This window comes from Delphinapterus leucas, chromosome 6 (genome assembly GCF_059928025.1).
Source record: "Delphinapterus leucas isolate spDelLeu-1000000601 "Yukka" chromosome 6, BTC_Dleu_Yukka2, whole genome shotgun sequence".
Taxonomy (NCBI): Eukaryota; Metazoa; Chordata; class Mammalia; order Artiodactyla; family Monodontidae; genus Delphinapterus; species Delphinapterus leucas.
Genome location: NC_143134.1, coordinates 57325092 through 57340448, shown reverse-complemented (window position 1 = coordinate 57340448; position 15357 = coordinate 57325092). Strand labels below are relative to the sequence as shown.

The 15357-nt window shown below is 42.5% G+C and overlaps 1 protein-coding gene across 8 annotated transcripts in view; it reads left to right on the top strand.

The window, feature by feature from the left end:
* ADAMTSL1 (ADAMTS like 1) overlaps positions 1-15357 on the top strand; it is a 472773-nt gene that overhangs the window by 290000 nt on the left and 167416 nt on the right. For all 8 annotated transcript variants that reach the window (XR_016393555.1, XM_089913199.1, XM_089913195.1 and 5 more), the window contains 2 exons: positions 8535-8688; positions 9545-10673. Coding sequence is in view for 7 of the 8 variants with exons in the window: in XM_089913199.1 (XP_089769325.1) it covers positions 8535-8688; positions 9545-10673 (1283 nt within the window). In the remaining variant the exon portion in view is untranslated. The remainder of the gene's footprint in view (positions 1-8534; positions 8689-9544; positions 10674-15357) is intronic.

Here is a 15357-nt window from a genome sequence, read left to right as displayed (position 1 = left end):
TTCCACAGTTGCCCCTATCATCCCAACAACCCTTCCCTTGGCCCTTCTGTCTGGCATGAGACGTGCATTCCACACACTCCCACAGGACTCCCCTTGGAGAAAGGAAAACCTGGATGATCTATGGGTGTTTTTCATCCTCAACTATCTGGGCGCAATCTCATGGTTACTGCACAGAATCCCTCAGAGACAGAATTAAGCCAACGTCTTAAACACTTCAAATAAAATTACTTTCAGATCCTATTCCGAGGAAAGGCCTCTCAAAAGACCTTACTTCTTTTCTTTAAAAGAAACACTTGCATCTCTTGAAAGAGTTGGCTATTCATTATTTTTAAGTCATATTTTTACGGAAATTCCTCCCTCACAAAAATATAAGAGAAATTAAACTCAATTTTCGACCTAGAAGGAACTTAGGAGATCCTATAACCTAGTTGTTCTTTTAAAAATTAAAGCCACAAGACCCTTTTTTCCATTGAAATGTTATTGTGAAGCCAGAAATCTAAAACAGAACAAATCAGAGCTGTTTTGGTTGAAGTAGGGGGTAGGTTGGGTAGGGGTCCCGGATCTCCAAGTGGTTGGGTCTCCAGACCACCTGAGAAGCCCCTAAATCACTTGTTCAACATAGTTAAAGAACACAGTTTGAAAATCCCTGCTCGAATATAGTTTCCCTGTTTTAGAGATGTGGAAATTGAGAGAAGTTTAGAAATTGAGAATTTTAGAGAAAGAACTAGACTTGACCAAAATCCTAAACTCGTCTTCTGACACACAGTCCATTTTTCCATTTTTCTACTTGGCAGCACTAAAATGACCAGGCTTTTAAAATTTCCAGGCTCTTTACCCCCATCCCACCTGATCCCTGGATTCGGTGCTGTCATTTACAATAAAATAAGGGATAGGTGGAATTTGGAATCCACGATCATCAGGGAACGAAAGCAACGGGCTTGATTCTCATCCCCGTTTTTTGCGTCTTAAATGTCTTTCAGGGTGGTGGATATCACAGTGCCTTGCATAGAATAGTTCATTTCCATGGGCTAGCATATAAAACTTAGATACATAAGATAATATTTTTTGGTTTCTACTGTCAGTTTTCAAGTTAACGTGGCATGCTGCCATGACCCTAGTTCAGGCCGTTATCATCTCAAGCCTGGACTACCGTGGCAGCCTTCTTAACTGACATCCCTGTCTGCCATTCATCTCCTACTCCCATCCCTCCCAGACACTGTTGCCAGATTTACCTTCTCAAAATACCTCTTTCATCATTTCACTCTTCCCTTTAATGGCTCCTCATTGCCTTATGGACCAATTCCAAACCTTCTGTCTGAAAATTAAAAGTCTCCAACATCTGGCCCCAAACCACCTCTTGAGCTCCTGACACTCTCCACTTGGCCCCTCTGTTCAGTCAGACTGGTTTAGGTCTGCCCCCAAGCCTGCCTTGGCCTTGTGCACTGAACTCTTCTACCTTGATTCTGGTTATTTCCCTGCCTCCCATGCTTATCCCCGGCTCTCTATACCCATCCAGACTCCAACGATCTTCCAGATTAGGCCAGGAGATCACTAGTATACCATAAGCATTCACCAATTGTTAGCATTAACATTTTCATACTTCACTTGACTTTTAGTTTTCTATTTTTATTAAATTCTTTTATTACTATATAATTCTTTAAACAGCTTTATTGAGGTATAATTTATATACTATAAAATTCAACTTAGCATAATGTCTTCAATGTTTATCCATTTTGTAGCACATTATCAGAACGTTCCTTCTTAGGGTGGAATAAAATATTCCATGATACAGATATACCACATTTCATTTATCCATTCACCAACTGAGGGATATTTGAGTTGTTTCCACTTTTGCCTATTAAGAATCATGTTGCTATGAACCTTAGCATACAAGTCTTTATATGGATGTATGTTTTCATTTCTATTGGGTAAGACACCCAGGACTGAAATTGCTGGGTCATATGATAAATGTATGCTTAACTTTTTAAAAAAATATCAAACTTGCTTTCTAAAAGGGCTGTGCTATTTTACATTCCCACCAGCAATACAGGAAGGCTCTAATTTTTCTACATCCTCACTTATAATAATAATACTTATTGTTGTCCATCTTTTTGATTATGGGAATTTTAGTGAATATAAAGTGGTATTTCATTGGGGTTTTGATTTCTATGTTCCCTAATATACTATTTCATTTTAACAACGCATTTGGATTTCTTCCCATTATTTGATGACATCCCCTTGAGGTTAGGAACCATCTTGCACATTTTGTCCCATAGCATTTAGCGCCCCACCTCAAACAAAGTAAATGCATAAGAATTATCTGATACTTGACATTAAAGTATTATAATTTATTTGTAAAGGAAGGAGATAGGAATTAGCATTAACTGAATGTCATTTCTATGTGTGAAATTTTAAAATATATTATCTCATTTAATTCCCAGCCTTGCAAAATAAGTATAAGAAGTGGTAACAGACTCAGAGAGTTTAAGTGACTTGCCAACTAGTGAAATACTGAGTTGGACTCTGTGACTCTCTAACTCTAAATCCAAGGCTACAAAAGTAAAAACAGGGAGCCCAGTGGGAGGGAGGGAGGGCCCCCACCAGCCGAAGCTGCGACCGTCCTTGGGACCACGGGCCAGTTTTTTCAACGAGTAACTTAAAGACAAAATGGAAAAACAAGGAGGTTTCTGCCTGAGATCATGTTGACGTGAAACCAGGGATGGCCACCCTGGGCCAGTTCCCTGAAACCTGGACCTCGAAGGCCACCTTTATTCAAACAAAGAAAGGATTTTGCCATTTGGAGGTCAACATGTTAGAGCCATGTGGCTGACAGGGTCTTGGTGCTCTGGCCTGATGTCATGGCTGAGCCTCCAAGGTGGGAGAGCAGAGTTCAGGACATTGGACCACCAGAGACCTCCCAGACCCAAGTAATAGCAATCGGTGAGAGCTCTCCCAGAGATCTCTGTCTCAACGCTAAGACCCAGCTCCACCCAATGGCCAGCAAGCTTCAGTGCTGGACACCCCATGCCAAACAACTAGCAAGACAGGAACACAATCCCACCCATTAGCAGAGAGGCTGCCTAAAATCATACTACGTTCACAGACACTCCAAAACACACCACCAGACGTGGCTCTGCCCAACAGAAGGACAAGATCCAGCCTCATTCACCAGAACACAGGCACCAGTCCGCTCCACCAGGAAGCCTACACAACCCACTGAACCAACCTCACCCACTGGAAGCAGACACCAAAAACGACACAAAATACAAACATGCAGCCTGTGAAAAGCAGACCCCAAATACAGTGAGTTAAACAAAATGAGAAGACAGAGAAATAAGCAGATGAAGGAGCAAGGTAAAAACCCACCAGACGAAACAAATGAAGAGGAAATAGGCAGTCTACCTGAAAAACAATTCAGAGTAATGATAGTAAAGATGATCCAAAATCTTGGAAATAGAATGGAGAAAATACAAGAAACGTTTAACAAGGACCTAGAAGAACTAAAGAGCAAACAAACAATGATGAACAACACAATAAATGAAATTAAAAATTCTCTAGAAGGAATCAATAGCATAATAACTGAGGCAGAAGAAAGGATAAGTAACCTGGAAGATAAAATAGTGGAAATACCTACTGCAGAGCAGAAAAAAGAAAAAAGAATGAAAATTGAGGACAGTCTCAGAGACCTCTGGGACATTAAATGCACCAACATCCAAATTAAAGGGGTCCCAGAAGAGGAAGAGAAAAAGAAATCGTCTGAGAAAATATTTGAAGAGATTATAGTTGAAAACTTCCCTAACATGGGAAAGGAAATAGCCAATCAAGTCCAGGAAGCACAGAGAGTCCCATACAGGATAAATCTAAGGAGAAACACTCCAAGACACATATTAGTCAAGCTATCAAAAATTAAATACAAAGAAAACATACTAAGAGCAGCAAGGGAAAAGCAACAAATAACATACAAGGGAATCCCCATAAGGTTAACAGCTGATCTTTCAGCAGAAACTCTACAAACCAGAAGGGAGTGGCAGGACGTATTTAAAGTGATGAAAGGGAAAAACCTACAACCAAGATTATTCTACCCAGCAAGGATCTCATACAGATTCAAGAGAGAAATTAAAACCTTCACAAACAAGCACAAGTTAAGATAATTCAGACCACCAAATCAGCTTTACAACAAATGCTAAAGGAACTTCTCTAGGCAGGAAACACAAGAGAAGGAAAAAACCCACAAAAACAAACCCAAAACAATTAAGAAAATGGTAATAGGAACATATGTATCAATAACTACCTTAAATGTAAATGGATTAAATGCTCCATCCAAAAGACATAGACTGGCTGAATGGATACAAAAACAAGACCCGTATATATGCTGTCTACAAGAGACCCACTTCAGACCTAGAGACACATACAGACTGAAAGTAAGGGGATGGAAAAAGATATTCCATGCAGATGGAAAGCAAAAGAAAGCTGGAGTAGCAATTCTCATATCACACAAAAGAGACTTTAAAATAAAGACTATTACAAGAGACAAGGAAGAACATGACATAATGATCAAGGGCTCAATCCAAGAAGAACACAGAACAATTGTAAATATTTATGCACCCAAGAAAGGAGGACCTCAATACATAAGGCAAATGCTAACAGCCATAAAAGGGAAAATCGACAGTAACACAATCGTATTAGGGGACTTTAACACCCCACTTTCACCAATGGAGAGATCATCCAAAATGAAAAAAAATAAGGAAACACAAATTTAAATCACACATTAAACAAGATGGACTTAATTGATATTTATAGGACATTCCATCCAAAAACAACAGAATACACTTTCTTCTCAAGTGCACATGGAACATGCTCCAGGATAGATCATATCTTGGTTCACAAATCAAGCCTCAGTAAATTTAAGAAAATTGAAATCATATCAAGTATCTTTTCTGACCAGAATGCTATGAGATTAGATATCAATCACAGGAAAAAAAACTATAAAAACTACAAACACATGGTAGCTAAACAATATGCTACTAAGTAACCAAGAGATCACTGAAGAAATCAGAGGAAATCAAAAAGTACATAGAAACAAATGACAATGAAAACATGACGACCCAAAACCAATGGGATGTAGCAAAAGCAGTTCTAAGAGGGAAGTTTATAGCTATACAATCCTACCTCAAGAAACGAGAAGAATCTCAAATAAACAACCTAACCTTACACCTAAAGCGATTAGAGAAAGAAGAACAAAAACACCCCAAAGTTAGCAGAAGGAAAGAAATCATAAAGATCAGATCAGAAAGAAATGAAAAAGAAATGAAGGAAACAGTAGCAAAGATCAATAAAACTACAAGCAGGTTCTTGAGAAGATAAACAAAATTGATAAACCATTAGCCAGACTCATCAAGAAAAAAACAAAAGGGAGAAGACAGAAATCAACAGCATTAGAAATGAAAAAGGAGAAGTAACAACTGACACTGCAGAAATACAAAGGATCATGAGACATTACTACAAGCAGCAATATGCCAATAAAATGGACAACCTGGAAAAAATTGACAAACCAGAGAGAAGCACAACCTTCCGAGACTGAACCAGGAAGAAATAGAAAATATAAACAGACCGATCACAAGCACTGAAATTGAAACTGTGATTAAAAATCTTCCAACAAACAAGACCCCAGGACCAGATGGCTTCACAGGCGAATTCTATCAAACATTTAGAGAAGAGCTAACACCTATCCTTCTCAAACTCTTCCAGAATATAGCAGAGGGAGGAACACTCCCAAACTCATTCTACGAGGCCACCATCAACCTGAAACCAAAACCAGACAAAGATGTCACAAAGAAAGTACTACATGCCAGTATCACTGATGAACATAGATGCAAAAATCCTCAACAGAATACTAGCAAACAATCCAACAGCACATTAAAAGGATCATACACCATGATCAAGTGGGGTTTATCCCAGGAATGCAAGGATTCTTCAATATGTGCAAATCAATCAATGTGATACACCATATTAATATATTGAAGGATAAAAACCATATGATAATCTCAATAGATTCAGAAAAGGCTTTCTACAAAATTCAACACCCATTTATGATAAAAACTCTCCAGAAAGTAGGCATAGAGGGAAGCTACCTCAACATAATAAAGGGCAATATATGACAAACTCACAGCCAACATTGTTCTCAATGGTGAAAAACTGAAAGCATTTCCTCTAAGATCAGGAACAAGACAAGGTTGCCTACTCTCACCACTGTTATTCAACACAGTTTTGGGAGATTTAGCCACAGCAATCAGAGAAGAAAAAGAAATAAAGGGAATCCAAATCGGAAAAGAAGAAGTAAAACTGTCACTGTTTGCAGAGGACATGATACTATACATAGAGAATCCTAAAGATGCTACCAGAAAACTGCTAGAGTTAATCAATGAATTTGGTAAAGTAGCAGGATACAAAATTAATGCACAAAAATCTCTTGCATTCCTATACACTAACGATGAAAAATCTGAATGTGAAATTAAGGAAACACTCCCATTTACCATTGCAACAGAAAGAATAAAATACCTAGGAATAAACCTACCTAAGGAGACAAAAGACCTGTATGCAGAAAAGTATAAGACACTGATGAAAGAAATTAAAGACAGTACAAACAGAGAGATATACCATGTTCTTGGATTGGAAGAATCAATATTGTGAAAATGACTCTACTACCCAAAGCAATCTACAGATTCAATGCCATCCCTATCAAACTACCAATGGCATTTTTCATAGAACTAGAACAAAAAATTTCACAATTTGTATGGAAACACAAAAGACCCCAAATAGCCAAAGCAATCTTGAGAATGAAAAACGGAGCTGGAGGAATCAGGCTCCCTGACTTCAGACTATACTACAAAGCTACAGTAATCAAGACAGTATGGTACTGGCACAAAAACAGGATATAGATCAATGGAACAGGATAGAAAACCCAGAGATAAACCCACGCACATACGGTCACCTTATCTTTGATAAAGGAGGCAAGAATAAACAATGGAGAGAAGACAGCCTCTTCAGTAAGTGGTTCTGGGAAAACCTGACAGCTACATGTAAAAGAATGAAGTTAGAACACTCCCTAACACCATACACAAAAATAAACTCAACATGGATTAAAGACCTAAATGTAAGGCTAGACACTATAAAACTCTTAGAGGAAAACATAGACAGAGCACTCTTTGACATAAATCACAGCAAGATCCTTTTTGACCCACCTCCTAGAGAAATGGAAATAAAAACAAAAATAAGCAAATGAGACCTAAACTTAAAAGCTTTTGCACAGCAAAGGAAACCATAAACAAGATGAAAAGAAAACCCTCAGAATGGGAGAAAATATTTGCAAATGAAGCAACTGACAAAGGATTAATCTCCACAATATACAAGCAGTTTATGCGGCTTGATATCAAAAAAACAACCCAATCCAAAAATGGGTCAAAGTCCTAAATAGACATTTCTCCAAAGAAGATATACAGATTGCCAACAAACATATGAAAGGATGTTCAACATCACTAATCATTAGAGAAATGCAAATCAAAACTACAATGAGGTATCACCTCACACCGGTCAGAATGGCCATCATGAAAAAATCTACAAACAATAAATGCTGGAGAGGGTGTGGAGAAAAGGGAACCCTCTTGCACTGTTGGTGGGAATGTAAATTGATACAGCCACTATGGAGAACAGTATGGAGGTTCCTTAAAAAACTAAAAATAGAACTACCATATGACCCAGCAATCCCACTACTGGGCATATACCCAGAGAAAACCATAATTCAAAATGAGACATGTACCACAGTGTTCATTGAAGCACTGTTTACAATAGCCAGGACATGGAAGCAACCTAAGTGTCCATCAACAGATGAATGGATAAAGAAGATGTGGTACATATATACAGTGGAATATATTGTATATTCCTAGGGGCATATACAATATGTATATGAACCTAGGGTCAAGACAGGAATAAAGATGCAGACGTAGAAAATGGACTTAAAGACACGGGGAGGGGGAAGGGTAAGCTGGGACAAAGTGAGAGAGTAGTATTGACATATATACACTACCAAATGTAAAATAGATAGCTAGTGAGAAGCAGCCACATAGCAGAGGGAGATCAGCCTGGTGCTTTGTGACCACCTAGTGGGTGGCATATGCAAGTGGGAGGGGATAGGGGTACATATGTATACATATAGCTGATTCACTTTGTTATACAGCAGAAACTAACACAGCATTGTGACGCAATTATACTCCAATAAAGATGTTAGAAAAAAAAAGTAAAAACAGGTGAAAGGTCCACAGGAGACCTGAGACTAGAAAATCTTAGAGTAGAATATGCCTACAGTATGGATGTGTCTTCCCACATTGTTACATAATTAATATTTCTCTATCTCTCTTAGTTGCTATTGCTTTTCCAAGCAACTTCTTCCTTATTTTGGTGAGTTTCAGAGCCCACACAAACCCATTAGCCTTTAGTTACCTGAATTTACATGCTTTGGGCCCTTCTTTTCCCACCAGTGTTCCACGAGCTGCGGGGAGGGCACCCAGACGCGAAGTGCCATTTGCCGGAAGGTGCTGAAAACAGGTGTCTCAGCTACTGTCAATTCCTCCCTGTGCCCGCCCCTGCCGTTCTCTTCATCCATCAGGCCCTGTATGCTGGCCACCTGTGCAAGTGAGTATGTCAGAGCTCTGGGGATGGGGAGACGGCAAGAACAGTAGCTTTTCCTGAACCCAAGACCAGCGGCATATAGACAGTAAAGCCCTCTGAGGGCATTAGGCTCGTGAGCTCAGCTGGAGATGGGAAAGGAATCTTAGTTATACGTGGCCAGGCAGGATGCTTTTCTCTGCTGGAAAAAACAGTTTGCAGGAGGTAGAGCAAAGTTCACTTGCTGGCATATGGAGATCTGCAAGCTGGAGTCAGCATGTTACTAATGAAGCCTGATGTTACCCACTCCAGTGTTTTAAACTAAACAGATTTGTTTAATATTAATCCCTAGAGGTGTAACACTTCCCCGTGTATACGGGGATCCTCGTGCTTTGCAGGACCCAAAAGGGATCCATTCTCCTTCTCTTTGTCCTCTGCCTCTTTTTATGATGCTGATTTCTTTTTCTTTCTTTCTTTCTTTCTTTTTTAAGTCCTTTTAATGAGAGGACTGCCTTTCCCCTGGAATCGCCCTCCATCTAGAACCCTGCATCTCAGCTTCTAGGGGTAGAAAACCCCAGCAGCGTGATAGCAGGTTGCCCCACTGCACCTCATTAGCTCTCCCATGTTTCATTGCGGCAGCAGCTTGATGGTCCACAGCTGGTAGCCATTTACTCCCGTAAAACAGAAGGTGGTAAATGAAGGCCCTGCCCAAAGCAAACTGAAGTGCTTTCTTTCCCTCTTCTCCCTTTTGTCTCCCTGTCTCTCTTCTCTTTGCCCTCTCCTTTTCACTGTCTCTTGTCGCTGCACCTTACTGTCCCTTTTCTCTGCTCTCCGCTTCTCTCTCTCCATCCATCTGCCTTCCCTTTCATTGCTTTCATTCCAGGGCCCGGGTGGCCATCCACTAAGCACAGTCCTCACATCGCGGCAGCAAGGAAGGTATACATCCAGACCCGCCGGCAGAGGAAGCTGCACTTCATCGTGGGGGGATTCGCCTACCTGCTCCCCAAGACCGCAGTGGTGGTGCGCTGTCCCACGCGGCGCTTCCGCAAGCCCCTCATCACCTGGGAGAAAGACGGCCAGCACCTCATCAGCTCCGCCCACGTCACCGTGGCCCCATTTGGGTACCTGAAGATCCACCGCCTCAAGCCCTCTGATGCGGGCATCTACACCTGCTCGGCCGGCCCGGCCCGGGAGCAGTTTGTGATTAAGCTCATTGGAGGCAACCGGAAGCTGGTGGCCCGGCCCTTGAGCCTGCGGAGCGAGGAAGAGGCCCTCGCGGTGAGGAAGGCCCGCCCGAAGGAGGCCCTGCAGACCCACAAACACCAGAACGGGATCTTCTCCAATGGCAGCAAGGCCGAGAAGCGGGGCCTCCCTGCTGATGCCGGGAGCCGCTATGATGACCTGGTCTCTCGGTTGCTGGAGCAGGGGGGCTGGCCAGGAGAGCTGCTCGCCTCCTGGGAGGTCCAGGACTCCACAGAAAGGAACACATCCTCAGAAGAGGACCAGAACGCTGAGCAGGGCCTTCTGCACCTGCCCTTCACCATGGTGGCCGAGCAGCAGCGCCTGGACGACATCCTCCGGAACCTCTCCCAGCAACCCGAGGAGCTCCGCGACGTCTACAGCAAGCACCTAGTGGCCCAGCTGGCCCAGGAGATCTTCCGCAGCCGCCAGGATGCGCACCAGGACGCGCTCCTCAAGCCGTCCGAGCGGGGGATTCCCCCAGTGGCCATCCCTCCTCATAAACACGTGTCTGGCTTCAGCAGCTCCCTCCGCACCTCGTCCACTGGGGAGGGCGGGGGCAGCTCTCGCCGGCCGCACCGGAAGCCCATCATCTTGCGCAAAATCTCAGCCGCCCAGCAGCTCTCAGCCTCCGAGGTGGTCACCCACCTCGGGCAGACTGTGGCCCTGGCCAGCGGGACCCTGAGTGTGCTTCTGCACTGCGAGGCCATAGGCAACCCAAGGCCTACCATCAGCTGGGCCCGGAACGGAGAAGAGGTTCAGTTCAGCGACAGGTGAGCTTTGCAGCTACCACGGCCTGGGAGGGGCGGGCAAGGGGCCACACTGTGTGGGAGACACCCTATTCATTCTTCCTTCAAGGTGTTTCCAAGGGTCGGGCTTAGAGCACTGGGCCTCAGGGATTGCTCCCATCCTGGGTTTCAACCCTCTCTTGGCACTGATAGACTGTTGAAGCAAAGACAAGGTATTTAATTTCTCTAAACTGTATGTTCTCATCTTTATAAGGTAATAATAAGGATGCCTACCAACCCCAATCCCCGTAGGATCCCAAAGATTAATGAGATGCTCTTTGGATAGCTTTGAACTTTCGGCAGAAAAATATCATTCCAGGCCAAGGCATTGCTATATTACCATTTTGTGAGGTGAACCGCTGAAAATCTTGTACACCAGGATACTGTCTCTGTGTGTGTGGTCCCCCAGGGCTGGGGAGAGAGTGCAGCCAGCAACTGCTGCCCCCGTGGGTGAGCCCATCCTCTGTCTGGGCTGGGCAAGGCTGTTTGTTGCAGAAAGTTTTTATTCCCAGTCGGACCTGTGATTAATTATCCCAATATCTCTTGGTGTCTCTGTTTTGATGTGTCTTTACTGGGATGACAGCATATATTACTTACTGGTTTCCTTGGGCCGTGGCCATTCATAATGTAACATCAATAGTGATAGAAGAGGTAATAATAATAACAATATTTTTAATACTACCTATGTGCCAAGCAGCATGCCACGCTTCCTATGGACATCCTCTTTAATCTTTATAGTGGCCCTGACAACAGATAGTTGCCATTAATTGAGTAGTGACTGTCTCCCAGACAAGTGTAAACTCTTTTTTTTTTTTTTTTTTTTTTTTTTTTGCGGTACGCGGGCCTCTCACTGTTGAGGCCTCTCCCGTTGCGGAGCACAGGCTCCAGACGCGCAGGCTCAGCGGCCATGGCTCACGGGCCCAGCCGCTCCGCGGCATGTGGGATCTTCCTGGACCGGGGCACGAACCCGCGTCCCCTGCATCGGCAGGCGGACTCTCCACCACTGCGCCACCAGGGAAGCCCCAAGTGTAAACTCTTTATGTGCTTTATCTTACTGACTTCTAACAGTGGCCCTAAGAAGTAGGTATAATTTTTATCCACACTTTACGGAAGAGGAAACCAGTCTAGCAACTTGCTAAAGATCACATTTATTAGGTGGCAGAGCCAAAATGTGTGAAAAAATAAGATGGGCAGCGAATAGAAGAATCACAGTCCATGGATAAGGGAGGAACCTTTAAGGTCCTCTGGCCCAAAGTCCTCATTTTAACTTTTTATCTTCTCTGAATCCATGGAGCATGCTCTGTTCATTAAATCTACTTTGAAATACTATTGTTCAGCTAATCCTCTTCACTGGCTTGGTAGCTTTGAGTGAGGAAGGAAAGGTGGCAGGATTTATTGTGCCAGGCAGGGTGCCAGGTTTATTTAGATGTTACTGCATTTGTTCTTCTGACAGTCAATCTACAAGATTGACATTATCCTCCAGTTTCACATAGAAAATTGAGGTTCAGCAGCTCACCCAAGGTCGCACTTTAGTAAGGACCAGACTGAGGACTCTATGTCAAGTTTACTTGATTCCAAAGGGTAGTTCTGTCTCCTCTTCCGAGACTTGATGAACAAACATGACTTTGTCCGTCCTGCCCACATCTTTTGTGCTTTTGAAATGTCAATAATATTGCCTCTCAGCCTGAGCACTTACAGATCAAATAGTTTTAATAACAATACTAAGTATTTTTTCTTTGACACTGTGCTCAGTGCTTTAAAGGTAATATTATCTTGTTTAATCTTAAAAAAAAAAAAAAACCCTATGGGGTAAGTACCGTTGTTACCACATCAGTAATTAAAAAGCTGAGGCACCCACACAGAAGCACTGGAGACAAGGACTGAACGCACTATGTTTTGAGAGCCTATGGTGGTAACCTCTCCTCTTGTTTGCTTCTTGGTCCTCCCCAGCTTATACTTCCCTTGACCAGCTTAACTGCTATGATCCCTGCAGTTTTTTCCAGAAATCTTTGTAAGGAATTTGTGGGTCGGGCCAAAGTTGCGGTAACTCCCCTTGAGGCCACTGGGGAGAGAGGCACCTCCGGCATCAGACCCCCAGGATGATGGGCGCTGGTTGAAAGTGGTACCCTGGTGCCCAGGTGCATGCTGCACTGGAACTCACCTCTGTGACTGTACCTGTCACACCTGTTGTGCCCAAATCATGCCATGCCTTCCACCAGCCAGTCGGTTTCTCAAGTGTAGAAACTGTTGCATTCATATCCCCTGGCCTATTGCCCGAGATTGGTGTTATTGAGATCAAAGGGGGTAGCGGTTGGCTGTGTGAGGGAAAAGATGGGAATTAACATTTCTTGACTAACTCCAGATATTGTGCCCCCATGCTAGCAACTTCCATAGCCATCATCTCTGTTAACATATGAACTGATATCCCTATTTCAGAGATGAGGAAACCGAGGCTCACCATAATTAAGGAAGTTGACCAATGTTAAATTGCTAGTAAACGGCAGAACCAAGAGAGCAGATTCAAACCCAGTTCTGCCAACTCAAGCTCATGCTGTTTTGAGTGACTAAGTTGATGTTTGCGTGTATCTCCTGTACTTCACCAGGGATACCAAGTTATCTCAAGATCCCTGCTGTTTTCTACCAGCTTCTTCCAGGATCCCTTCTTTCACATAGTGACTATTTCCTCCTAAAAGCTGTACATCAAGACAGGCCATTGGAGATGGGGGAGGGGATGATTAGGACTCTGCTCTGCCCGGAACCGCAGGGAGAATATTGAGGCCATGGTTTCCTCAGGGGTCCTGACAACTTCCTTGAGTGCTGGAGATTATGAAATCCAAGGATCAGGGCCCATGGGTCACTGGTGACTACAGGAAAGATGTGGAGGGAGTTAGATGAGGATTGAGGGCTTCGGGCTGGTCTTGTCCTTTACTTTCCATGGCCTTAATCCTTTCGTTTTAAAAATGAGGGGGGTTGTAGCAGATAATCTCTGATCTGCACCCTTCACTCATTTGTAGAAGGCCACAGAAGGTTAAAACCCATACGTTGGTGGAGAGTGGGGAGAGCCTTGAGCACAGTAATTTCAAAATTTGTCATACAGGTTGTTTCCAAGTGGTCCACAAAACAGGGATTCATCAATCACATGAGTTTGAGACATGCTCGCTTAAAGCTAAACAGCGGTATTTACTGCTGGACTTTACTTATATTTTTTAATATAGTATTTGATTTTTTTTCTTTTTTTATTATAAAAGCAACGAAGAGGCTATAAAACAATTCAAATAATACCTGCGTATGTATAGTAAGAGTGCAGGTCTCCTTCATGCCCTCAATCCTATTCCCGAGAGGCTGTCAGTCTTAATAATTCGGTATACATCCTTTTGGAATTTTTATATATTTTTTTGTATTATATATAAAACACATACACACATAGGATTTGTGTTTTTAATGGGAAGTTACTCATGGTTAGAAGTTTGACTTGATTTTTATTCAACAACATGTCTAGGAAACATTTCAGAGTAGTAGGAAGGGGTCTGTATCACCTTTTTCCTACTGTTCTTGAATGTATTTAACTAACCCCCAGGTGAAAATGATTTTGGTTTTTCCATGTTTTTTTTTAACTCCTTTAAGCAGTCCAACATGTGTTGTGACTTTCCAAGTGGATGATATAGTATTCAGTGTTTTCCAAGTACTTCTTTGATCAGTGAACAATTTTTTGGCCTAGTAATCTCAAGGATATCAATAATTCTTGAAATACTGCTTAGAAATATGACTTTTGCCTTTTAATTTTCACCTTAATGGGCATTGAGAGTCCAATGGCTTTAAGATGAAGAAGTTTCAACAGAATCTTGCTAAGAAAAAGAAACATAGCAGCCAGGTGCTAAAGATATGAAAAGTTGTAGGCCTAGGACAGCAGAGGGCAAATCCTAGGTCTTGAGTCACCAGGACATTGGTGAGAGTGGCAGTGGAGGGTAACATTCAGAAAGAAAGCACATGGGGGCCACGAGCAAACAGTATTACAATTCTTGCCACTCTCAAGACTTTTTTCCAGATCTAGCCTCAACAGAGCTTTTTAAAGCAAGTTAATGGCACGTGGTAGGGAAAAATAAGAGATTTCTGTTTCTGATCCTTGACATCATAATTTTTCCATTTTACTTAGCTAGCCAGTAAGAAGTATGGCTGGAGCTTACTCTTCTATGCAGTTGTCCAAGTGGAGTTTCAGAAAATAAAATGGATGCATCTGTACAGAGCACACAGAAGGCACAGAATTGCCATTGGGACGGCTCTGCTATGGTTGTTGGTGACCTCTTTTGTGTTGGGTTTCATTGCTTGTCATCATTAGTGCGTCTGGTAACGGTTCCGAAATGCTTATTAATTTTCAAACAGAGAAGTGCTGAAATGCCCGGGGTTACAGTTCAGTTAGTCTGTTTTTGTTTAGTGCCCAAATCCATCTTTCTGAAAGAGTCTGCAAGCTTCAGTTGGCTATTGGTCTGTAGGACTTTGCAGATATATTAAAGTATACTCTAAATAGCCTGAGCCAGCAAGATAGGTCAAGGTAGAAAGAAAGTGACTGAAGTCTATTACTTCTTGGCTTTTAAATATGCCAAAGCTTGATTTGAAAGAAATTGGTTTTCAGAAAGAATCACTAACAATTCAGATAGTACTGCATCTCATC